The 25,275-nt window shown below is 42.2% G+C and overlaps 2 protein-coding genes across 9 annotated transcripts in view; one reads left to right on the forward strand and one right to left on the reverse strand.

The window, feature by feature from the left end:
• The window catches only part of GRAMD1C (GRAM domain containing 1C), a 53,070-nt gene extending 37,800 nt beyond the window's left edge, over positions 1-15,270 (reverse strand). For 4 of the 8 annotated variants that reach the window (XR_001877855.1, XM_017834006.1, XM_017834005.1 and 1 more), the window contains exons 1-2: positions 15,193-15,270; positions 13,711-13,839 (exon numbers count right to left, since the gene is read on the reverse strand). Coding sequence is in view for 7 of the 8 variants with exons in the window: in XM_017834006.1 (XP_017689495.1) it covers positions 13,711-13,839; positions 15,193-15,270 (207 nt within the window). In the remaining variant the exon portion in view is untranslated. The other 4 variants (XM_017834010.1, XM_017834009.1, XM_017834008.1 and 1 more) reach the window with 4 other exon arrangements.
• A 2,506-nt stretch (positions 15,271-17,776) lies between these two features.
• LOC108506673 lies at positions 17,777-25,243 on the forward strand. The gene is made up of 4 exons (XM_017833953.1): positions 17,777-18,368; positions 21,942-22,388; positions 23,931-24,072; positions 25,133-25,243. The coding sequence occupies exons 1-4, from the start codon at positions 18,215-18,217 to the stop codon at positions 25,140-25,142; spliced, it is 753 nt and encodes a 250-aa protein (XP_017689442.1). The 5' UTR covers positions 17,777-18,214; the 3' UTR covers positions 25,143-25,243.
• Positions 25,244-25,275: the final 32 nt, after the last annotated feature.

A 25,275-nucleotide genomic window follows, 5' to 3' on the forward strand; every position in this document is an offset into this window, starting at 1 on the left:
GTATTACTTGGAGACACATAACCAAGTGACTCTCATATGTTGTTTAGAAAAGGAACAGTCCAACTACATAAAGTCATGTTCCAGAAAAAAATATGTAAACTTAAATTAGCACTAAGCTGAGTTATTTATAGGATAGAAAAAAACAGCTTCCCTTCACATTTACATCTTCAAAGTGTGGCCACTGCAAACAATTTGAGCCTCTTAGCAAACTGCAGAGGAAAATTAAGCTATGTCTTCTCCCAGGAGTACAGCAAAAACCTTAATCGTTATGAAATTATTTGATTGCACATATCACTAAGCATGCAAATAGTCAATCAACCTCAGCAGAATGGTTTGCACATTTTTTAACAATCAACTAACAACAGTAACGATTTTGCATTTACTTTGTTCGTGTTTTCCCTTTGTTTTGAGAAACTACAAAACCCAAGTCACCTGACAATTTGCATTCCATGGTTTTGACATGCAGCTACGAATACAACAGCTGAGATCACAGGTAAGTTGACCTCACCAGTACAGCAACACAACTCTGATGTCACCTCATTTTGAGAGATGCACAATTGTCTCCCACTGAGATTCAGTCTTGGTATCAGTTACCACCAAGTGCTTGGGGTCCCAGAATCAAACAAGCCTACAAGGAAGCTGCCCCACCTACTCCCCTTTTATGCTCAGAAGCCTCACTCAAGCAACAAAATATGGCCCATGGAACACATGGCTTTGCTTCTCTGTAAATCTACATAAAGCATGTAAATCCATGCCACCCTCTCTAAACCCCACTTAAAGACCACCTGACATGCTATTCCCCAAAGACAGAAGAGCTTGACCAGTAATTTCCTATAAAGTTTCTAGACATGGTCAAAAACAAATTTGGAGATATTAGTAAGGTTAGGATGAAAGTACATCATAATCCTACACTAGCACATTAAAACAAATATTAAATATTCTTGCAAAAGCTCCTGCATTTCTACTGAAGAACACATTGTGTTCCTCCCTCTTCAAATTCAGCTAAAACCCTTCTTAGCATCAGCAGAAAGAAAAAGAAAGCAGCTTCCAGAAGAACACACAGTCAGAGAGGAGGTTTGATTTTATGCAACAAGACTACTTTATACTGGAAATATTCTTGAAACTTATCTGATAAGTGAGGAAAAAAAAAAATCAACCCAAAAGCAAACTAACAAAAAAAGCCAAATCGAAACATTTTCAGTGAGACTAAAGCCTCCTTAGGCTAGGTGAGAGCCAAGTTAATAGCCCTGAACAAAAGCCTCATTTAGCAGTGCAAAGCAGGCAAACTTAGGGCTTCACACACCCTAAAATAAATTCAGGCATGCTTACCTATAAACACAAGAACAACTCCCCTGGCACACTGAGATGGTGGTCTCCCTGCTGAGGCTACCTGTAGAAGGTGCCAAGTCTGACAAGCCTTTCCATCAGAGAAATGTGGACACAACTGCAGCCATTTCTTCAGTCCAGAAAAGTTCATTGTGACCACCCATCTAATCTATATCACACAAACCACAGCCCTCCTACTTTAAAACTAGAGATGTGATGACCAAATTTCCCTTTGGCAAAGAATAACATATATATATTACCTTTTTAAATTAAAAGTCAATCCTGATGGAAAAATCCATCCTAGCTATGGATAGTTCTTCTACTGGTCTGTTAGTTAATCTTATCTTCACTTTGTGAATTATTTTTGGATTGTAAGCAAGTTACTCCATATCTTCTTTTGACATAGGGATTAAGCTTCTCAAGATTTTATTTTTTCAGACCTGTTCTTGTGGCTTTTCTGAATCCCCTCCTGTTTTTAATGTCCGTCTTGAAAGCTAAATATAGCATTGTCACACAAACACACAAATCTGACTCACATTTGCTTTTAGGCACAAAAATCACAGTGAAAGCCCAGATCCACATGACTACCAGCCTCCCTTATCTTTTTGTAGTTACTGGGCAGTTTTCCATTTCTTCTGAAAACAAGCACTAGGCTGTATGTTAGAAGTGTCAGACTTGTTCTGTATACCTTATCACATGTACACAGTCTAGATCCACTCTGTTAAAGTGATTTATTTTCACTAACCAATTCCTGACAATCACAGAAAAAAAATGATTGAAAGTTGTTCCTAAACCAGTTTGAGTACTCAAAAGCTTTACTAGCAGTGACTTACTCTTCTTTTCTTTCTCTTAAAGGACAAAAACATTAAACTTACAAAGAGAAAGAACCACTCACAGGATGTGAAGAGCAGCACCACATTACTTAGCATGACTTACTGTGCTGTGTACAGTATACTGTACACTTTGGTTCACTTTTTTTTTTGGTTTTGGGGGGGTTTTTTGGTTTATTTTGTTTTTTTTTTAAATAAGGAGGTATTTGATCACACGTGCTTATCCACACAGTTGTATTTAATTCATAGGTCATGAGAGGCATGTCAACCAACTAAAAAAAAGAAACCAAGCAACTGTTGCCAGGGTTTGCTCAGCCACTGTACTCCTTAGGAGCCTGCTTTCCAGAAGTTCCCATGTTCTCAAGGAAATGCAAACAAGGTCAGAGCCACAGTGGGAGGGGGAAGAGTTTAGGCAGCCAGGACTATTTTAATGACATTCATTATATGGTTTTTCCTTCACCCTTACCTCTGGGGAGGAGAGTCTCATAAGCACAGGGCTGCTGGCAGGCACAGGGCTGTGAACTAGGGTCATTATGTCCCCACTTCCGTGGCCCAGCCCCCCTCTTATTTGTAGAGGCTGAAGGAGAAAGATTTCTTAGTGACTAAGCAGAAAACAAACCAATGGCAGTTCTTCAGTGGCATCTGTGTACAGGCAGAGTAGCATCCAATAGCATTTTGGTGAAACTATGTCCTTCTTCTGTTGGAAATACAGTACATAAAATTTCAACAAAGGGATATTAAAATACAGCTCATTGGCAAATACTCCAGCTACTGTATCTTCTAGGGATTTGTTTGTTTGTTCGTTGGGGGGGAAGGGAATGAGGAGTGGGTTGTATTTTTTTAAGCCCACGAGATCCCATAAACAAGGCTAAAGACAGAGTCCCTACTCCCCCCCAAATGTGTTAATAATAACTAGTTCTCACAGATGCACAGGCAGGCACACTGAAAATGTTTAAGAGACTATTATTTACAACTAACACCAGTAACTTCCAAAAATCCATGTAGAAAGAAACTCCTCAGAACTATTTCATTATGGAGATCTGAAATATTGGACACCAATTTAAAAATCTTCTGACACCCAGTGTCCTGAAGCTGACTGAATTAGGTACTTCTGAAACAGAGACTTTTTATTTTACTTTCAAGACTAAGTATAGTATGTCAAAAGCACTGTGTCCCACAAGGGTAGTCCAGCTTCCACAAGCTCCACTGTGGACATCAGATTCATCCAGCCATCATTGACCTGACACATGGTAAAAATCTGTTTTTCTGAAAAGCAGTTCTGCTCAACTACTGAGCAGGGAGACCAGAACACAACTGTTTCTCCATAGTGTGACATGAACTTGGCTGAACTGGAATCCTGCTCGCAGAAGGCCTGGTCATTTCCTGCACCTTATCAGTCACATGGCCCTTCCAAGTGCAGGAGGGAAGGTCTCATACTTGAGCTTCACCTGTATAAGTACAAATATCAAGTCATGTTGGAGCATAGCTTGGAAAACAGCCTAGAAAATCCACAACCAAAGCTGTCACGATTACAGTTTTGACAGACAAGAAAATTTAGCATCATATGAAATACTATGCTTCTAACATCAGGTTATATAATTATAACAAAAGTATCATTTTTTGTGAAGAATTTTAAAATTTGGCATCCTTCCCAGGCAGAAAAAAAAACTCAAAAGATTTAAAGAGTTGAATGATACAAAGGTATTTCTTCAGAGAACTTTTGGTTGCATAATCAGTTGAAAATTACATTTTAAATGTTCTTTAAAAAAAAAACAAAACAAAAAACAAAAACCAAAATTAGAACAGACCTGGAAGAATTTTGTAACAGAGTATTTTAGTTTAGAACATGTGAGGAACTGTCCCAAGTTTCTCTTTCAAGATCCCACAAGAATTAGCTCAATTTCACAAGCCATTACATTTCATTGAAATAGGGTTCAGCTGAAGCTACTCCAAACAAGGTGCTTCAGAAACAAGCTGATAAGCTTCTTATCAATGATAAGAAAGCCTCTTGTCATTAGCAGCATTATAGATTTTTCCCAGAAAAACAGAAGTTTGGATTGAGAATATTCCCTGCATATTCTGGAGCAGTTGTTTTGTAGTATTCAGTATTTTCTTTCTGCAAATAAGTGTTTTAAAGCATTTTTAACAGTGGAGCCAACGTACTTTCCTGACAACTCTGATTTGGAGATATAATTGCAAGTTTGACACATACAGTACAGAGCAAAGCATATGCTCCATTTCAGAATAAAGCTGACTGAGGCATGAAGCTAATGTAAAGTCAGGAGACACACCCCCACACACACACATACCTCCTCCTCTAGCTGCCTGCAGCCTGTTCCAAACCATGCAAATCCCTGGCCAAACCCTCTCCAGCTCCCCCCTCTCTCCCCTACTTGCTCGGAGCTGGTGCTGGACACCATCCAGCACAGCCAGCTAGTGTTCTGCTAGCCTCTGCTTGCATGCCAGCTTGGAAAGCAGGCCAAAACACACCAGCCTTGCAGAACAGGCACACAAATGCTGCAGCAAGTGATCAAAGAAAACTTAAGAGAAGTGGGACACACTTTAGAGCTGCCCAGCTCCCACCTAAAACCACCATCATCAAAATGGATTTTGGGAGACAGACTGCAGTAGCATTGATCATTTCAAGTTCACAAAGAGAATAGCAGAGAAAAGTACTATCACCAGGGAAACACCAGCTTGGAAAGGAGCACTCGATGTCCAGTGCTCCTCCTCTCTGGATTACTGAAGGCTACAGTCCATGAACCAGTCCCAGAGTACATCTACATCTGGTAACCTGGCATTGTCCCAAGTCTACTCTAACACAAGACGTGGCCCTTGCTAAGAGATCTTCTCAGTGTGAGCTCCAGAGAAGGGGAGGGAGGAGAGCAGGGCATGCTTCATGCATAGCCACGTTCCCCAAATGCGTACACTACCACACACCCCTTCACCAGCTGCCAAGAGCTCAGTTCTTCATGGACACTGAGCAGACACTGTGAGGCAAGGGATACAGGGCTCTGCATGCCTGGCAGATCTCTGCCTGCTCTGAAAGACAGACACACATCTGTTCTGCTTTCTTTAGGCTGTCTGTTCCTTTCCATCTGCCTTACCTAGGACCTGTCTGCTACATTTCTGCAACTAACTACGTGAAGTCAGGGTCTGGATGCCATTTGTATCAGGGGCTGTTCTAGAAGCAAGGAAGATCACAGAGGGAACAGGAGGCTGCACAGGAGCTTCATCCTGCACACATTGTGAGCCATTAGAGCACAGTAGAGTGAGAGGCTGTGGAGCCCCTCTTTGCTGCAAGGCACCATCCACATCCCCAGCTGCAAGACTGCATCCCTAGAAGCTATCACAACATACACACAGTTTCAGAGCTACAGGAGAAGAGGCAGGTGTGTCTCTATGCTGCACCCACATCACCCACTGAAGGCCCAGCCTTCTACAAGCCCAATCCTCTTGGGCACATGGCTGAACATTGAGCTAATGATTCAAGAGCAGCAAAGAGAGATCATTCTCCTAGCACAGCCCTACTAAGGAAGCTGACAGAAGAAACAGAAAAATGCTTTTCAAGGCATTTTAATCAGAGATTTAAATCTGAAAGCCTGAAAGAAGATAACTGAACACAATAAGGCTATATTTACAGTCATTCTGCCAGCCCAGGCTACTCCCTAGGATAAGTAGCTGTCTCTGTGCACCTAGCTGGGTGGTGGTGCTTTGGATGGCCTGCAGTTCTGTTGTCAAGATCAGCTACATATGCAAATAGCAGGAACTGGTTTCACCAGAAAAACGAGACAACTCTTCTGCCTTCCCAAAGCAGACAGGATACATCACGGGAAATCTCTGTGTACTGAAAGAGGAGCAAGATATTGGGAAGCATATCTGTACTGAAAAACATTCACTGGCCATTTCTTTCCATCAGAAAGACAGTGGGAAGATTTAAAGCAATCTCAGAAAAGTCCTGCCAGAGCCTGGGTACCAATGTGACAGGTCTCAGAAGTAGCATGAGCATGAAGTGATTTAAGCGCATTTCCTGTTTATGAGATAACACCATCTGCAGCTGATTAAACACCTGAGTCTGGATGTTTGCAATTAGCAATAAGGCTCATTATTTCAGTTTCAAATATAATTATTTATGTAACTGCTACCAAGTACCTCTGAGTTTGGATGAAACAAACATTTAAGTTTTAAATAAAGTTAAGCAAAAAGTTCAGGAGGTTTGGACACTTCCATTGATAAACATCTTCCTCAGCAAGGAATTGAGGCGGTTTTAGCTTCCAAGAGGTAAGATATTCCAATCTCAGATTTAGTCAGCATCCTCACCAACACCATCCATAGCTGGTAATAACTCCTCCAAACCTGGTAGTAAAATTATGCATGTAATGGCCATGCCAGAGACCATGTTTCATGCTGCTCTCCCCTCCCAGGACACAAGTACAAACCAAGTTCACAAGGCTCTTAAACACCTAATTCCTTTTCATTTTAGGGAAAAATTGTGGATCTGTACCTACTTCCTTGACTTCAAAGATGCATCATTCAAGCATTTCTTTTTTGTTCTGTTTTAGTAATTTCATCTATTGCATGAGGATTTAACCAAAAAAAGAAGAAAAAGTAAACCAAAATACAACAACAAAAACCTGTGATACATCGACTTCTAAAACAAGCTTAATACAAATAAACCAAGCATGTTTGGATGAACTCTGCAGTTAACATTGTGTAATTGAAGTGAGTTTGTCACCCTTCCAGCAGAAAGGTATCCTTTAGCTCAAGACAATTTATCCACTCCCCACTTTGAGTCCTGAAACTATGTTGTCCAGGTTTCAACAGCCATAAGTGTACTAACTGATATGATGCAAGAGCAATTAAAAGCTCAGTCAAGACGACTTCCTTTTGGAGAACAAAATACATTCCTTTCTGAACAGCAGTTCCATCTGACTCAAGTTTGTTTCCACGGCATGTGTATGAGACAATTAGCCAATGTTAGTGGTTAAGAACATCTGTTCTTTCACCTGATCTTTCACTGCAGGCTGCCTAAGTAATAAACTGTTTGTCTTTAGACATATTTGATCCATTTAATAAACAGGAGAAAAAAAAAATCCAGATATTTTTCAGGGGAGGGAAAAAAGCCACATACAAAGGAACTATAAGATATGAATTTTGAACTCTTGTCTTCCTTACCTGCAAAGTACCACAAAGATTACTTAATACAGAACTAGTCAAATACAGAATGGGCATTTCCCTCCTTACTTTGCCAGCAAGATGTGTATCACTATATCTGCATCTCTGATCCATATTTATGTTTAGTAACAGTACCCAAATATTGATCAAAAAGAATCACGAAGGAAAGAAACAGTCATCTTGGTAGGAATTCCCTTTGGTGTCATTTAGTTTTCAGCAGCTGATGAAAGGATACATAAATACTTTGGATCAGGTCTAGGGTGAAAACCTGAAGGAGCTTATTAAGCCACAAGAGTAGTTACATAGTTAAGGCAGTAGTGACTGTAGCCAATTACATAAACTACTTTCCTATAAATTACTCTGGTCATCTCATTAAGTCTGCCGGTAGCCCTACTGCACTTGAAATTACATAGAAAATAGCACTTACCAAGCAATTGTCCCAAAAGTGGTTTTCTATGAAATATCTTATTTGATCTCTTCCTTTTATGCCTTAGAAAAACACCGATTTTGCTCTTAGCCATTTTTTTATCAAAAGCAGCTACCACATTTGATTGAACCATTCTCGAAGACAAACCACACACAATTTTTCTTCAACTTTATATAGAGTGAAATGCAAAGGGGCAGCTGTTGGGAGACCTGCATGTCAGTACAAGCTGACCAGAGCTACAGAGACACAATGGTTCACGACCACATGCCGCCATAGCTGAACAAGGGGTGATATCTTGAGTCCTGGTGGGTAGTAGGCACAGCAGAAAACAGGAGGAGACACTGAGAGGTTGTATGAACAGGTCAAAGTCCTGAATGACTTTATCTGTCATTCCCTAGAGGCTTTAGGGGGTTGCAGTAACAAATACACAAATATCACAAGTATAGGCTTTACTGACTCAGCAAGCAGCTCCAATAAAAAACACTACTTAAAAAACCCTCTTACTCCACACATAATTTCTAAAATGCTGCCAAGTGTCACCAAGGAATCTTGACATAACTCGATTAGTGCATAGCCATCTCCTACACAGGATGACAAAATATAACTTCCAAAGTAATCATTAGCAGAAAAGCCATATGCTTTTGTCTAGAACACTCTTATGGTTTTGGATAGGTAATTACATGTCCCAAATAATCTAAATGTCAAATATTCCAAATTTTAAATATTTTATCTCTTAAGCATCTCCCAGAGAATTTTCTTCTGTTAGTTGCTGCCAATGACTTAATTAAGTGAATAACTAAACAATCACATCCTGTTTTGTTTACCTGTCTTCTTTCCCTCTGCTTAGATACAAGTGGCTCACCTGTAGCGAACCTGAAAGATACAGTGCTCCAGCACTGCCTGTTTGCAGAAATACAAGCTGTAAACAAACACAAGGACCAAAAAGAGAGCTTACTCCCATCTCCTAGAGTTGTCCTTTAAACTTTACATTCTGCAGCTTAGGAACTGCCCTTTCATTAAAAGGATATCACTATTCCATCGACTCCATGTGGATTTTCTGAACTACGTTGCATTTCTAATGGTTTTGCTCACAGAGACTCGGGGAAAAAAGAAAAAAAGTAAACCACACAAATCTGAAATATTTTCTTTCTGATCTATGAATATTATTCTTCAGGTTCTAAACTAATTCTTTACATGTGTGCAATAAAAATCCATATTATATAGAGCTTCCCACTGCTGCAGCTAGCAAAAGCTTACTTAGGGCAACACTGTCAGTCTTTGTTAAGGATGGGCTAAAACTTGATGACAGCCAGATCTACCCCAGTGCTCAATTTGGAGCTGCATCAACAGCAGTAAGGAGATTCCCAACATGACAAGAAGTGAAAAAAACCCTTTAGGCCTAATCAGCCATGTTCAAGGGCTGGTTAGAACTGCAGTTTGTCTTTTCTTACCATGTTAAAACACCAATGCTATATAATCAGTGCTATCACAGGGCTAAAAAAAGGCATCTATTTGTAGGGATTCCAGACAGGTAAACAAACAACACACCAGTGCTACAAAAACAAAAGCTATTTATACTGAAGTTATAACATTAAAAAAAACAACAAACCTAAAAAGCCTAACAAAAAGCCACACCACAACCTAGCACTAATGTGATTAAGGTTTTTATTCTCTTTGGAGACCTACAGCATTTAACCAATTCTCATCCTCTTTAGCAGACTGTTTCATACCAGCAAATAAAAAGGAGGTTAAAAATCCTCCCCCAGTGTCATAAGCATTGATGTCTCTCCTTCACAACCCAAACATTTGATTTGAAGGCACAGATAAGAAGAAGAAACATACCAAATACGCAACACAGGAGATGTAGCTACTGTCAGAGGGCCTTAAATACCAGCCTGACAAAACATAGTTACCAATTTAACCAGCCCAGTAAACCATTTCAAGAGTGTGGTGAGTCTTCAGAGAAAAGCAGAAGGAGCATCCAAACAACCATAAATACAAGAAATATCTCATTCAACGCTCACCAGTCTTGGGCCACAAAATACCTCAACTCGATTCTGTGCTTCAATAAGTCATCTTCCAAATTGTGATGTGTATCTGCATCCCTCCTGTGCAGGTTTGAGACATATATGCCAATTGTATTCTTGCCATACATACTTGTCACATGCTCCCACAGATTAGCTCTCTCTCATAGAAGCCAATTCAATGTAATAATTCAAAATGTTTTCCCGATCTTGTGCAACCTCACTTGCTCTTCTATTATGAAAAGTAAAAGTTTATTTTCACTTTTCACTCCATCATTTGCTTCTATTGTCAGACTGCTTTGTACTGACCAACTCTTTAAACTGGCATTACATTGCAATCAACTGGCTTTTTTAAAGCCTCTATTATTTTCAATCCATCCCCTCTTTGACACCTCATATTTCCAAATTCTTAAACAAGCCTCCCAGATAAGAGCAATTTTCTTAGAGATGCTCATTTGATTTCAACTCTTTCCACCTACCTTTTCATTCCAACAGGACTCACTTTGTTGTTCTTTCTTTCCATGGGCATTCTTCTTATTGTAGACACACATGAACTTTCTTTGACTGTTCATTAATATAAACTAGAGTCCCCAGACACAATACCCTCACTTTTGATGCAAAGATCCTTTTCATTAGCTTCCTTATTCACCTTTACTTTCTTCATTACAGTAGGAGAACACTTAAGACTTTCACAGGTTTCTTCTTCCAAGCATATTAAATTGAATTATATTTCAGTATGAAGGGAGTAAAAAGATGAATTCAGAATCTTGAGATAGGGCTTCCAGATGTAACTTAATTTCCAAATCATCTTTGACTTTCATCCCTTCTATTTGCAGTTGCCAAAACTAGAATCATTTAATCAAATGCAGATAAAAGCTTTATGGTTTCCAGTAAAGAGGGAAAGCCCTGAGATTAATTTTGTTAGTAGGCTTTTTTCTTCCTCCAGTGAGGTTACAGAAGTCCAGCTTTGTACACCTCCAGTTGGAAAAAAAAATCCATCAAAAAACCTACACAAAAAACATCCATGACACACCATCAACCTTAAAAACAGCAGTTAGTAAAACTACCAGTTTAGATTACAATAATGGAAAATTAATTATTTCTCAAAATTTTTCAATATTATTCTGCATAGTAGGATTCTCTTCTTTTCTTCCCTCCCTTCTAATTTTTCTGCTACCCTTTCTTCTCCCCACTCACCATAGCCAGGAAAGAGATTGTATCCCAGAGGCTGCCAACCCTGTCTTGCTGCTAATTACACGTGCTCACAGCACCTACTGAGCATTCAGGATATCTGACCTGACTTCCAGCGGCATGGCACAAGTACCTACTCCCACTCAATCCATGAAAAATTGAAGTCAAACCAGTCAGGCTCCAGCATCCACATTTGGTTTCCAACATCAGAGAAACAAGAGTACATCACACTCAGAAGAAATGAACCCTTGGAGTAAACCAAAGTTGTCAGAAACATGCAGCCTCTCAAAGCAAATAACTCAGGCAACAAAGCTGATCCCTGGATGCTACCACAGGCTAATCCTGCTGTTTTAGCAATTCCTTTCTTCTGCTGACAGAAGAGTAGGAACGAGCATAACAAATCCACACCTGCCACAGGACAGTAACATCATCCTTCGTCAAGTGCTAGTGACACATGCCTTACACACTGCAACAAGCTGCCTTCCATGCTATCACCTACACATTTACTATGACTCAGAATGTAGGGAGTTTGAACAATTTGTTTTTAGAGTCAGCAGCCGATCATCAACGATGCAAGTTATTGAAATACATTTTCTGTCAAGAAGAGGAGGAAAGATGCCAATGACGTAACATTTTAATGGGAAGATCTTAGTTTTGCCTTGAATTTGTGGCTTTCTGGCTCCTGCTACTTTTAAGTTCAGTCCCCTTTAGGCTGACAAAATAAGTACCATAGCTTCCTATAACCAGACTGGTAGAGATTTTTTAAAACTAATCAGTAACAGACGGTATGGCTAGAACACTACAAGCCACAGCATTATCTTACAAGAGGCAAGTATTTACACAATGACTTTGTTTTAACTGCAAGGTCATATTTGTAGAACCAGATAAACACTAACATCAAACAAATACTGAGGTTCTTGAAGTATAAATCATAGACAGAAGGCAATCATTTAATCATGCTGGAAAACACCTTACACAGCAGCTGCCACTGCACTGAAGAATCCCACTCCACTGAAGTTACAGGGACACATTACTACAGGAAGCAGAAAATGGCACTGTGAGGACACACTGTACAGGCTTAAAGCTCTGTTCAAACAAACTTCAGACCTTCATCATGCACCTAAAACCTAAGAATGCAAAGCCAATTATATGTGCAATATATGCAGTTATATTCTTCATATAGTATATTTTAGTGACTTTATTTTCAATTGCCAAGCTTACCAAGGAAACACTTGAGTTACTAACTGCGAGTCCAACAAACTGATCCCAAGACCCAAACAAGCTTATTTCTCACACAAACTACCACCTGCATTAATGGTTGTATGCAAACCATCAAGAGTTAGTTTACACAGTCTAATCTGCCATCTAATGAGAGCATAACTGGCAGCTACAGTGTCTGCACAGCAGGATTTACTATCGATTTGAGTACAGAGATACAGCTGGGCACAGGCAGGACAGCCCTGTATCACCTTTGTCTCTGTAGGAATAGTGGAAAAAATACTGAACAATCCAAGTACTCGCTCTCTAGCAACACGAATCTACATCCTGCTGGGATTCATTAGGCCTGTCCTATTTCCATTGGCTCCAGAATACTATTGCTCAGTTTAAGAGTACACATACATTTGTAGGGAGTTTATCTTAGGGCCTGAGATGCACAAACCGATGTTCTGAGCATTAAGACTTCCACTTAGTTTGAACAGAAGGGATGAAAACACATACAAGCTAGATTTATAAATAAGGAGTTGGAAAACCTGATCCCCCCAGTTCTGCTCGCAGCTCTGCCACAGATTCCATATGGCCTTTGCCAGTCACTTAATCTTCTACCTGCTGAGCACAATGAACACTCGAATGACCTCATCAGGAGAAGGACAAAGTAGTCCAGCCCTATGCACAAGCTGAAGCAAACCAGTTTACTGAGGACACCTGATGCAGAACCTTAGTCAGACTGCCAGAGCTGTGAGGAAGGGAACATAAGTCTCTCACATGATCAGCCGTTACCCTGCCCATGGCTGCATGCACAAGTAATCCTCTTCCTTATCAAACAACACCAACTCATCTACCAAACTAACAGCAAAACATATTTACCTTCTCTGAAGGCATTAAAAAAACACTACCAAAAGTATGAGAAAAGTATTCAAATCAGCACTTATTATTACACCCTCTGCTTTCAGTGAAGCATTTCCCTGGAGAGGAACAAAGTTAAACCCCTCATTTCTGCCCTTCTTATTCACAAATCCCATTTTTACACAGAAGACAGGAAGCTTACTTACTCTTGTAGAAAACAAATGTTTTTACTTGACAAAAAACAGACAGTAAGAAAGCACATCAGAAGAATCACCCAACAATGAGAATCAAAATTCAGCCCTTATGGTAAAAAAGCATCAATAAGGTTTTTCTAAAGGCATAAAGAGACACGGGGTACATTAATGAACCATGCCAGGAACCCGGAGACAGGAATACGCACAGAAGCCAGAAGTTCTGTTACTAACTTGATATGTGACATCAGGTAAACAACTTCACCCCCTCTCAGTCTCAGCTTACACTTTGGTAAGCCCATAATGATAAAATTACCAACCTCACTACATGGGTGGAGAGCACTTTACTAATTCATGACTACAAAGCAACTTGAGAACAGTGGATATAAACCTTGTACATATACACACATATATAAATTAAAATACACATGTATTACATTTATAAATTAAAAACAAATTAGAAGAGAAATAAAACACATTACCCAAAAGCTCCAGTCAGCACTCCAGCTATACTGAGCAGGACCCTGCATTTTCTCTGTGCACGAATTAAGAGTCTCCTCTGAATCAGCAAGTAGCTGGTTAACAAGACCATGATCTACTTCATGAACTTCCTGTGAACAAAGAAGCAAGGTATGTAATTCAGCAGTGGTGGAGAAAGGTGAAATAAAATGGCTAATCTGTATATTACACAAAATGTGGCATGCTAGTCTCACCAAGGTGAGTGTTATTGAAACACTTCCCATTGACAACTTTTTGACTTTTTTTCCTAGAATATACTATATTTAATTATTACTTACATTTTTTTTCAAAGTATTTCATTTCCACAGCAGCCCCTCAACTTGCACATTGAAGCTGCACAGATACTTAGAACTGAAATAATATCAACATGAAACATCAGTCCATAACATGCAGCACATCTCAGGAACGTGTGAGACCTCTCAAAACTTGAGAACTGTCATACAGCTGTAGCACTTTTACCAGAGAACTGATATATATTATTATAATAACGATACATCAAGTATTTTTACTTACACTATAAACTGTACATTTTGTTGTATATAAATACAAGCACAACACTCAGAGGCACATACTTGGACTCATATCACTTAGAAAGATAGTAAGTAGCACTATATTCCAATTCTGTAGCACTGTCCCTTGGTATCAATATTCCTCACTTTGAAGGTCAGTTTTACTTTATGAAGGCAAACAGAGCCACAAAAAGTCACTTGTCCCAACTCACCCAGCAAACGGTACCAAACCAGCCCAGGGCCCTAACCAGTAACATCGCCTGTACTACCGGATCTGCCGGGATGAGACAACGCTGAGTTTACGCTGAGTTTAGAGTGCAAACCGACTCAACCCCGAGCCGGTGATGGGACACACACGCCCCCACGGCCAGCCCGGGCTGCGCACACCGCCCAGCGCTCCCGGGGCTGCAGCCGAGCCCGCGGCCCAGGCAGGGGACGCGCTCCGGGGCGGACAGCGGGGTGAGGCAGAGGCAGGGGCGCTCCAGCATACGTGGCTGAGAGCAGGGCTGACCCCGGGGGGGGTTCCACGCAAACACCCGGGATAGCTACAACCTCCACCAGTTGCTGCCCGCCCGCTCCCGACCCACCATAACGCCGGAGCTCCGCGGCTGCCTCCCCGCTGGGTGTCCCCCCGGCGGCTCCCGGGAGCCCAGACTCTCCCTGTGAAGGCGCCGCGGGGCGCTCGCCGCCCCTCCTCACCTGGGGCCCCGAGGGCCACCACTCTCCCCACCCCCCACCCCCCCCAAACAAAAAAAACCAAACAACTTCGAGGGAGAGGAGTGGAGGCGGCGGCGGCGCTTCCCAGTGCTGCCCGCGGGGCCCGCCCGCGCGGCTGCCCGGGGGCAGGAGCGGGGCTGGCGCCCCCCGCACCTACCTGCGCAGCCCGGGGGGCGGCGGTGGCCCGCCGGAGGGGCGGGCGGGGAGCGCGGCGCTTACCATGGAGGGGGGCGAGGGCGGCGCGGCGCCCGGCGGCTGCCTCCTCCGCGGGGCGCACGGCGGGGCCGCGGCCGCCATTTAAAGGGGCCGGCGCCGGCCGCGCCGCCGGCCCGCGGCGGGAGGGGGTTGCCAAGGGCGAGCGGCAACGCCGCTCGGGGGAGCGGGAGCCGTCATGGGGGGCGGAGAGGGCGGTGGCGCCTCCCAGTCCCGTCCCCGGCCTGGCCGGCTCCGGCGACCCCTCTGCGCCTTCCACAAGAGTTAACCGGGAGCCGGTGGAAAGTTTGAGGGCTGTGGCAGGAAGAACTCCTGGCAGCGGGGAGCCGGGAGGGGCGGGGGGGCGGTGTTCGCTGCCTCCATCCCCAGGGATTACCCCGTGCTCGCAGCCCCGGCAGTGGGTTCAACAGTGCCCGGGCAGCAAAAAGGTTCCCAAATCCTAAATTCTTGGGATTCGACGGGAAACACCGCCGGGAGGCCGCTCCAGGGGGACACCTAGGGGGAGAGGGGGAAGGCTGGCTGCGGGCTCAGCGGAGGATGAGGTGACATAAAGGAAGTCAATGCGGGAAACCCAGGGTCTCGTTTTTGAAGCTGCTGAGCAGCGCCAGGTGGTTTCTGCCCCAAGCTGTGAGCACACGGAGGTTGGGAAAGCTGGAGTCCGTCTTAGACTGCAGCAAACGATGCCTCTCAAGTCAGGGGACCCAACCAGTGCGATGATGGCTCACAGACTTGTGCCCTCAGGTCACTTTACGGAAGAAGAAGAGCCCTGTGAGGTGCAAAGAAATCTCCACCTTGCTGGGCAGCTGCCTGGTAGATGATGAAAAGGGATGGATGGATGGATGGCCAGCCAAGGGAAGGAAGGGTAGAGCAGACTGTAGTGACAGCACTGTTTCTTCCTGCTGTCCCCTTTCTCTCCACGGATTTCCCTGAAAGCATGTGAAGGCTCTCCCTGAAACAACATCTCAGGGCCCTGCAATATCTGCCCTCTGATACATTAGCAAAGGTATCAGTGAAGTCCCAGTGGCTGATGTCCCCTCCGAGCTGTTGGCCCAGACAGGAAAGTTTTAATGCAAGAGAGAGACTGTGAGTCTCCAAAATTTACAAGAAAGTGTGAAAAAAATGTGTGGTTTGTTTCATTTTTGTTCCTTGGTTTCTTGATTTGGACCTCTAAAACTCAATTTTTTTCCATGCTTTTATCAACAACAATCTGTGTACCAAATTTACTTTTCATTTTGTCCAAAAATTGAGATTCTCTTAGGATAGGATTGGGTTATCCAAGTGGGAGAAGCTTCATTTTCAACTCCTGGCTGCCAGCGACACTAAACCTCCTTTGTATTCCCTTGGTTAAAAGCTGGCTGATCTGGCAGTTTTGCTCAGGCATTGACCTATTCAATGGAGGATTCACAAGAGAATTGCTATTACAGGATGAAATGAACATAAACAGCATTTGCATGAAGAATGGTAGTATGTCCATCACAACACACTTGAAGGGTTTTTTTGAAGCATACCAAATACTTGGGTTTGAATCAAACACTGTTTGGATTGCCTTTAGTCCACCTCCATCTTCCCACGCTGACTTCTCTGACACGCAGTCATGACCAATACTCTAAGCTCAGTAACTTGGTCCCAATTCCTCTTCATCTGCCAGATGCCTTTGACTCTACTGGTTTTCCCTCCTCAAACTCTTGATCATTTCTGACTCCTCTAATTTTTTCCTTTCATGGATAATTTGGTTTTACTCAGTTACGCTTTGGCAGTACTTCCTTCAGAAGACCCCCACAAACCTCCTTCCAACTTTCCTCTGAAGTGCTGTGTTGCTCTGCACTTGATCCCAGTTCCCTTCTTAATATATACTTCGCTTTGGAGTGATTCCTGCCTGGTAATCCTAGGTCTTCCCACTCTTCCAAGCTATTTCAGAGTATTTACCCTCCAAGTTCCTTTAGCTATACTCCCTCTAGCCTATCCTGCTTTTGCTGATACTACTGCTTTGGTGTCAGCACACCAAAGCTAGAGTAACAACTGGTGACTCACAGGAATGAATTGTTCCTCTTGACATTGTTTGGTCAGCCAAGTTTTTCAAGTGAGATATGGGTCCTTTTTGCTTTCAAATGCAAAGAAAAGCAGAAATACTCATGCCTCTCTCAGCTGAACTGTGGTTTGTATGTATTTTAAGAGATAGGGAATTGAGTTTTTACTGGATACTCAATCATAATTCCATTACCTGGAGCGTTTTAAAGATATACAAGATCATTAGACAAAATGTGCAGTAATCCCTAATCCTGTAGCTGAGGGAAGAGGTGTCAGCCAGGTACTGAGGGTGGCACGTGCTTGGTACAGGGATACACTGCTGGAGGGGCTGGATGGTACAGGTAGGGTTTGGGGCTGCTGCAGCTCTTCCCACAAAGTCATGCTCCATGTGTGCCTCATATAAACCTAGACTCTGTTTCAGAGTACACCTGCTGGTTTTGCAGATAGATCACCTGCTTCAGCAGTTTTCCCCTCCACCCTGGTGGCATGGACAAGCTCTATCTACTTAAACAGAGTTTAAGTAATCAAATTTTGATGAAAAAGCATTTGTTCTGCACTGAAAAGAATACCTTGGGGAATACATTTTACCTGTAAACATCATGTACATATAGTCACAAAAATATTAAATTTCTGAAACTTCTTTTTGTGGTGTATTAGAATTATAGGAGTCCAGCTGCTCAGAAAATTAATCCAATGCTCTTTCTCTTCTCGCCTCCACTTACTTGGGAGTGGTTCAGCAGAAGAAAGGTCTCCTTTTGAGTATTTGGATACTCTGTGTTCAAACCAAAGTTGTGGTTTGTACAAGGCTAAAGTGAAAAACAATGTATTATCTTTCCTCTGCTCTCAAAGCATTTTCGACATCTTCTCAGAGGGAGCTCAGAACAGCCGCCGGGGAAGTCATTGTTGTCACTTCAAACGTGGCAGTCATCCAGGCAGCAGGCAGAGCACTGTGAGCTCAAAGCTGTGGTAACTTTAGTAAGTGTGACATTCACTGGGCAGAATGTGCGGTCCTGTTGCTATAATACACATATATTTTTTGCCCATACGACCAGAGGGAGAGACAGTGAGGCCATATACTTCAGCAACTATGATTCAGCACATTGGGAAGCTCTATAGGTCTGCAGCAACTTCATTCCTCTTCTTCTTGGTGCTGGGTAAGTACTAAACCTTAATTAGAAGAAACATAGCTTATTCCTAGAGTTTGGCTTGAGAGGTTCTCTTCTATCTTTCAAAAAGCAACTTTCCACTGAAGGTTTCCTGAGGTTGCAGAGAAACAGTAGTGTTGTGCATTGCATTAAAGCATACTTTTCTTTTTAGATACATTCCTGTTCAGCTAATATAAATGTTCAGAAAGAGTGTATTTGCCTGTCTTTTTTGAGATGTGTATCATCATTGCTAGAAGTTTCTTTTCTATTTTGGTTCTCTGATGTATTAGCAACCAGTTATTGTCAAAAGGTAGTTATTCATATCCATTTGTGAAAGCCAAGTTCAGTCCAGGGCAAAAGTCATATAAATTAAGAGTAGCAAAGTGCAGTCACTGATAGCTGGGAGCTGGATACAGCTTTTAAAGCACCTTCATGGCATCAGCATGGCATGAATGTGAAATTGAGCTTTAAAACCAACAAAACCACTTGAAAGACAGTCATTTCAGCAGGAGAGGATTTTTATGTGGGTTAGAAATCAAACCCTACTTGCCCTCAACCCCTCCTCCAGCTACTGAGTGTGAACAAAGGAAAGGTAACATTCTGTGCTGACCTCCGCCCACCATTTTTGTTCCCCCATGTTGCTGACAGCTGGCAAAAGAAGCTTGCAGGGCTGCTTGGGTTTACTCCAGGCACCAAAGAGTCAGTTAGAGGCTCCAGGACAGGAAGAGAGTGCAGTTATATTTTATACTTTCTGTTTGTCACCCCACCTCCTCTAGCCTGCTTTGTGTATTTTTCGCTCACAGGCCTGATATGGCTTTACATGGGAAAGTATCAACCTGCAGATTATGTAAAGGGGAGGCTGGGGGCTTAGTAGGTGCCCTATTAGTGCTGCCAAATGTGGAGCACACTGCCACATTACAGGGAGTCCCAGAGAGCTTTCTCCCCTCATGGCTGAAAACTTACCGTGAACTAACGACTGTATGTGACACTGACCTATTAGATCATCTAATCGTTTTTCCAGGTCAAGACAAGATTATTCATGCTGTATTTCTCAGTATTCTGTCTTGCTCAAGTGCTTTCACCAAAAAGCCTTGCATTGCTCTCCAGCCCTACAACCCGCATGACAAGGGACCTACACATCACTCTGCTAATGAAGCAATTGACTTAAAAAGAGCTTTGAAGCAGAGTCAACAAAGCATTTGGCATTACGTGCTCCCAGATGCCAATACGATAAGGGCATTGTGTATTTGAATACCAGTGAACTAATATGTTCCAGTTTTGCAGCCCTAAAGAAGAAAAAGAAACGAAGAAAAATAGAGGCAGTGCTGTGACCTTCTCAGTGAAACACTCAAACAGAGCTGGGACGAAACAATACTGCCGACTCTTCTTGTGTTTTGATTTTTCTGATTATCTTCAAGTTACATGATTTGTATTGAATCAAAGATCTGGGATAACACAGATGATAAAGCCAGTTATTTCATGACAGGAGATGCAAATAAAACTCATGATGAACAGAGGCAACATTGGAGCACATTGTTCCTGCTCAGTTATGTTCTCTGCCCACTAAGTGGCTATATAAAAATGATCCCTTTTGCATCACTAAAAGGAATAAAAATTACAGTTGTGTTACAGGGATGCATATGGCAAGGCTAGAATACTTGTAGTGGAGAAGAAATTTTGTGGCCATTCCTTGAAAACAAGGTAGCCGTAGCACACACTGCTTTGGTTAAAACAACAGGTGAAGATGATGGTTAATAAACTGAAATTTTAAAAGAGTACTCATTATGAAACTGCTCAGATTCACTCTAATAAATAACCGAATATATCACATCAGAATATTGGATGCACAAATATGTATGTAGTATGTCAAGCTACTATCAACTTAGTCAAGTATTTCAATTATACTCTGTATTTCATCAAAGTATCTTGTCAAGATACTTCAACTTTGTGACTCTTGCATCAATACACGTATCTAACTGGAAAGGGAGAATACGGAACTCAGATTTCCCAAAGAAGCTCCAGCAGACTCATTGGTACAATTACATATGAACAGGAGGATAGTATCTCATCCAGTATCTTTAATAAGGATCACTAATTTTAGGGGACCAGATTCAAAACTATATTTGGGTGCCTAATTCTCAGGCATTTGATTTTCATGGTTTGGTGTTCCAGTTAAAAGGCAAAAATTTTCTCTTTGAGGTAAGAGCCAAAACAGCTTGTAATGTTTTTCATATGCTTTGTTGTTGCCTGGTTTCATAGCCTGTTTATATTTCCTGTATTTTTGCATCCACGAGTTATCTCTTGTCTGATATTTAAACTGTAAGCTGTATACCCCATCCTTTTATAAGGCACTCAGAACAACAGGGCCCTGCTGTCTGAAAGGAATCCTCTACTCCCATAAGAGTCATAAATAATAATAACTATGAATACAACTGTGATTTTGTGTACAAGCATGCCTGAAGGAGCCATTCAACTAACTCCCAAACAGACTATTAAGGGGGTTGGTTTTCCATTGCCTTGAGACATTTGTCCCTGAGCAGAGAGCATCTATTGTCATTGTGAAGCTTTACCAGACCTAGACAATAGTGTTTCACACTCTAAGGATGGCAATGAAAGACTCAAGACAATGGAAAATCAAGACCTTCACTCTGCAATTGTCTGCAATCCTTGAGAGGACATCAACTAGTTCGAAAGGAGACTATTTCACTTGAAGAAAATAAAACAACGGAAGAACCTTTTCCAAAAATTGGGAAATTGGCAAAAGCTGTTGGCTTATTTTTAGGTTTGTTTTCCTCTCTTTTTGAGACAGCAACTATTCCTCTCATCTTCTGTGCCCAGGTTATTGTTTCCAGAAACAAGATCCACTCTCACTACTCGTAGCTAGAGGTTGTTTGATACTATGATTAGCACCTGAGTGCGAGAAGGCAGGTTTAAATATCTACTACAGTCATGCTCATATTTTTCTAGCAAAAGTTAACAGGACAATGGGCTCTTCAGAGAGAACAGCTGTCACTCTCAGTCTCAGTACCTGCACGAGGCTGAGGTTCTGTCTCCCATACTGCTGATAGATCTGCTGGGGGTTCGGTCTCTGGCAATGGACATTCTTCCCACAATTTCAATTTCCACAGTTGGAAATGCACACCAAAACTTCTAAGAAGCTCATATTATGCTTTGGGATGCAGGCAGTTGCATTAGGATGCACACTTATTCACTGTACTTGCCAGAACAGAATTGCCAGTGTGTGAGTGTATGTGCATTTTTTGCTTTGCCTCAAAAGCAGTTGAGGCAGGAACATCGGGCCCTGATGCTTTTTGGGGTGGGAAGAAAGAGTTTAGTGTTTCAGGTGAAAATGTAGCTGACTGGTCTAGTATGGCAATAGGAAGGAATTGAGGTTCAGGAAAAGATCCATCTGTACACAAGAATATAATCTAAGCAGGAATTAGGAAGAAAACCCCATCATCATAATATTGACTGCCCTCAAGTACTAATTCTAGGAGCCATTCTTTGTGCTGGTTAAAGGTCAGGAGCAGCTGGAAGGTTTATCATTCTCAACCGTCCTCTTCTTTCTCTTTCCTGGTGCAGATGTCGGTGTTACTGGTGGAAGCGCAAGCAAGGAGAATGCAGCAGCTGTAACTCATGTAACAGCACAGCCTTTGTTGTTGACAACACTTGAGCCATGGAACCTTTTGGTGACTCAAACACCAGCCAAAGAGAAAGCCAAAGAGGGAGAAACTGTGGTCTTAAATTGCCATTTTAACAGTCCACGACGCCCCTCCCTGAATGACCTGATGGTGAAGTGGTACAAAGAAGATGAAAAGGGGCAGATGGACCTGCTAGAAAACAATGTGACCGTCCTGCCAAATAACTCCAGAGTCTTCATGAGTGGAGACTTGTCCCAAGGGGATGCCTCCCTGGTTATCCTCAGTGTGACAACCAGTGACCATGGTATTTATTTCTGTGAGGTTACACTTCCGGACGGGAAGGTGGTGACAGGAGATGGCACAAAGCTCAGGATCAGGAGGGCTCTGGGTAACATTTGATGTTATTGACTTCTTTTCTCCTTGTTTTTCCTCCAAAGCTGGTTTACATGCTTGCAGAAAGGGAATTTGGCTTGTTTGTCCTCTAGCTGTAAGGGCCCGGTGTCATGGAGTGTAATTGCTCTATAGCATTTCTCATTAGTTTTGTAAGGCCAGCTAATTTTGATTAGCTTGTCTCCATAAACAGTCAAACAGGTATTATATAAGGAGGAGCATATACAACCAAAAAAAGAAGGAATAATTTTATCCATAAAAATTAAGTCAGTGCCAAGAATTAAACAGACAAGTTCCCTTGTAATCACAGCTCTGGCAGAACCCCCATGAGTGAAAGGTGTCAAGATATCATCTCAGGGAACAGCTCCAAAAAACTCTTTTTTTTGACATTATTTTTCTCCAACCCACTAACTTGCATAGTCATTCCTTAACTCTGGATAACATAAGTAATCCCATAATGAACACAAGGATCATATTGTATAATTTCTGATTAACTTCATTCACATTAAAATCAAAGTAGCATTAAAAGTGCCATGCTGTGTTTTCTTAGCCTCTCAGATAGACACTAGGCATATTAAGTAAAGAGATAACTCACTTTGCCTTTATCAGCTGGAAATGTCAACCCATTTTCCATAGGCTAAACACATTGCAGTCTCAAAAAGTCAACACATCAGAAGGGTTATTATCTTATTATCTAATTAACAAAAAATAGCACCTTCTGTGTCAAGAGTAAATTATGCAAGTGCCATTTCCCCCTTATTAATTACCAAACCTTCTAGCTCACCAAGATTCACTAGGTCTTTGTTCTTTTGAGCCTGATTTACTAATTTGTGTGAAACTATTCAGTTTAAACTGCAACACTAACAAGGCAAGAAAACTGTGTTCCTCTGCAAGGGCTTAGCTGTGTAACTAATGGGGTCTTCTCTTGGCTTAATCTCATAGTCTCAGTAGCGCTGGTTACTCTTGCAGTGTCTACACTCTAGCCAGTATAATTGCTTTTGTGTGTTCCTGAGACTACGAAATATGTAATTTCAGCACTATGCCATCTCTGCCATGTAACAGTCCCAAAGAGCAATCAATTGAAGAAAGGATTTCAGAAGAGCTCTGTCTGCTCTCCCATGCTGTCTTCTTTGGAGACGGACAAGGAGACCGATGATTTTGTTGAAATTGTCAGAGTAATTTTTTTTCCGTTTGAAAATAAAGCATACGGCATGAGTCCCATTAATTCAGGGAGCAGCATCTCTTGCCATCCCATAGCACCTAACTGTTAAAGGAGATTCTGAGGGCAGTGGGGCTGTCCTGTCTCTAAAGCCCCAGAAAGTGTAGCAGCTTGCTACACTGGAGTGAAAAAAATCAATACCTCTGTAGTGCAATACTCTCTCCCGCGTAGAAGCCCATGATTTCATGTCAGACAAGACATCAGCATAATCGATATCCTAGTAAGTAGCTTCCTCTTCAGCCACGGCAGAAAACATGCTGGCTGCATTGCATGTCTGCACAACATCTTATGTTACTCTCTCTACCTTCCCTTCTCCTCCAGCCTTGTTTGGTATAGAAGAATCCATTGGAACAATCATTGGGGTTGTGGCAGCCGGTATTGGAGGCATAGTGGTTCTGATCATTGTTTTAACCCCGCAGCTGAGGAAGTGCATCCTCTGCATGAGACAAGAGTCTCGCCAAAGGTACCTTTTTTTAACTTACTTAAAGAGGAATTAGCCATTTACTTACCTCTCTCTGGTCAGACATCGGATCTAGTTCAGGAAATAAGCAGTGTGCATAAAATGCTAATGGGGCTTGTTCTATATTCCATCTCTTTTTCAAATAATTCTTTGTTTATGCTCTGTAGACCTTGATGCATGGGCCTAATGAGTTACTTATAAACAAAACAATACGATCTTCTTTAATTGCCACTTTTGACAGAGTTGTTCAATGAGATGCTGCTGCTTCTTTCAACAAAGTCCTAGGACTCGTTCAGTTCTTTTAGATTTATGCTGAAGGATGGTTCTTCCTCCTACCCACTACATGCTGTGTTCTTGTAATGCTTATGTACAGAAAGCCTATGATGGCTTAAATGAGTGAGGTGTGGTTTGTAAAACCCAATAATCTCTTTTATTACATCAGCTGATCAGGTTGGAAAAACTAGAGGTTTTCATCACACATGAGCCAAAGAAATGATGCAATAAGAGGGTGATGTGCCTGAAAGCTCACCTGTTTTTTTTTTACAGTTCTGTCAACTAGTCTAGTTTGAGGAGACTGACACAGAAGGCTGGATTTTGAAGCAAGCTTAGTTCCCATTTTGTGCAACCCGAGATGTGGTATGCATTTCAGACCGAGCTCAGCTGACTTTTTGGCGTTCAGTGAGGAGATGTGTGATTCGTACCTCTTCTCCTGGCACTCAAAGGTCTTGCTCGGCCTGCTGAAAAAAATCCCCTCTCGGAAAGGCTGAAGGGAGAGCTGCTCCTGCCATTCACTGGAGCGCTGCCGCCACCTGATGGACAGTGTGGCAGCGACAGGGACGCGCCAGGAGCTCTGACTCCCTCAACGGGGAGAGTCTTCCACCCCTTGCTGGGAAGCACGCTCACTCCCTTAGGCTAATGCTGCCCACACAGCATCAGCCCTCTGCAAACCCTCTGCATGAAGAGTTCACAACTTATTTACTTGCCAGAAAGCCTTGGAGGAGTTTGTTGTATTGTGCTGACTCTGTATCGTTCACTCACTCTCTCTCCTTTCCTTCTTGCTCAGCATCGCTTGAGCTGCAACATTGCAAGAGTTGCTGGAAGATGTGAAGCCTGCAGGTGGAACAACTTCTGATGCCCTGTAAGCCAAAAAATGGAGCTCTAGACAGAATAAAAGCCTTTGTCTCTACATGTTGTCTGAGATTTTTA

This window comes from Lepidothrix coronata, unplaced genomic scaffold (genome assembly GCF_001604755.1).
Source record: "Lepidothrix coronata isolate B3197 unplaced genomic scaffold, Lepidothrix_coronata-1.0 Scaffold226, whole genome shotgun sequence".
Classification (NCBI taxonomy): Eukaryota; Metazoa; Chordata; class Aves; order Passeriformes; family Pipridae; genus Lepidothrix; species Lepidothrix coronata.

What these genes read in the sequence shown, in the direction of transcription:
- LOC108506673 (XM_017833953.1), top strand. Translation starts at nt 18,215, where the DNA reads ATGTGCGGTCCTGTTGCTATAATACACATATATTTTTTGCCCATACGA. An exon ending in CCTCTTCTTCTTGGTGCTGG is followed by an intron (nt 18,369 to 21,941) that starts GTAAGTACTAAA and finishes TTCCTGGTGCAG; the next exon opens with ATGTCGGTGTTACTGGTGGA. An exon ending in CAGGATCAGGAGGGCTCTGG is followed by an intron (nt 22,389 to 23,930) that starts GTAACATTTGAT and finishes CTTCTCCTCCAG; the next exon opens with CCTTGTTTGGTATAGAAGAA.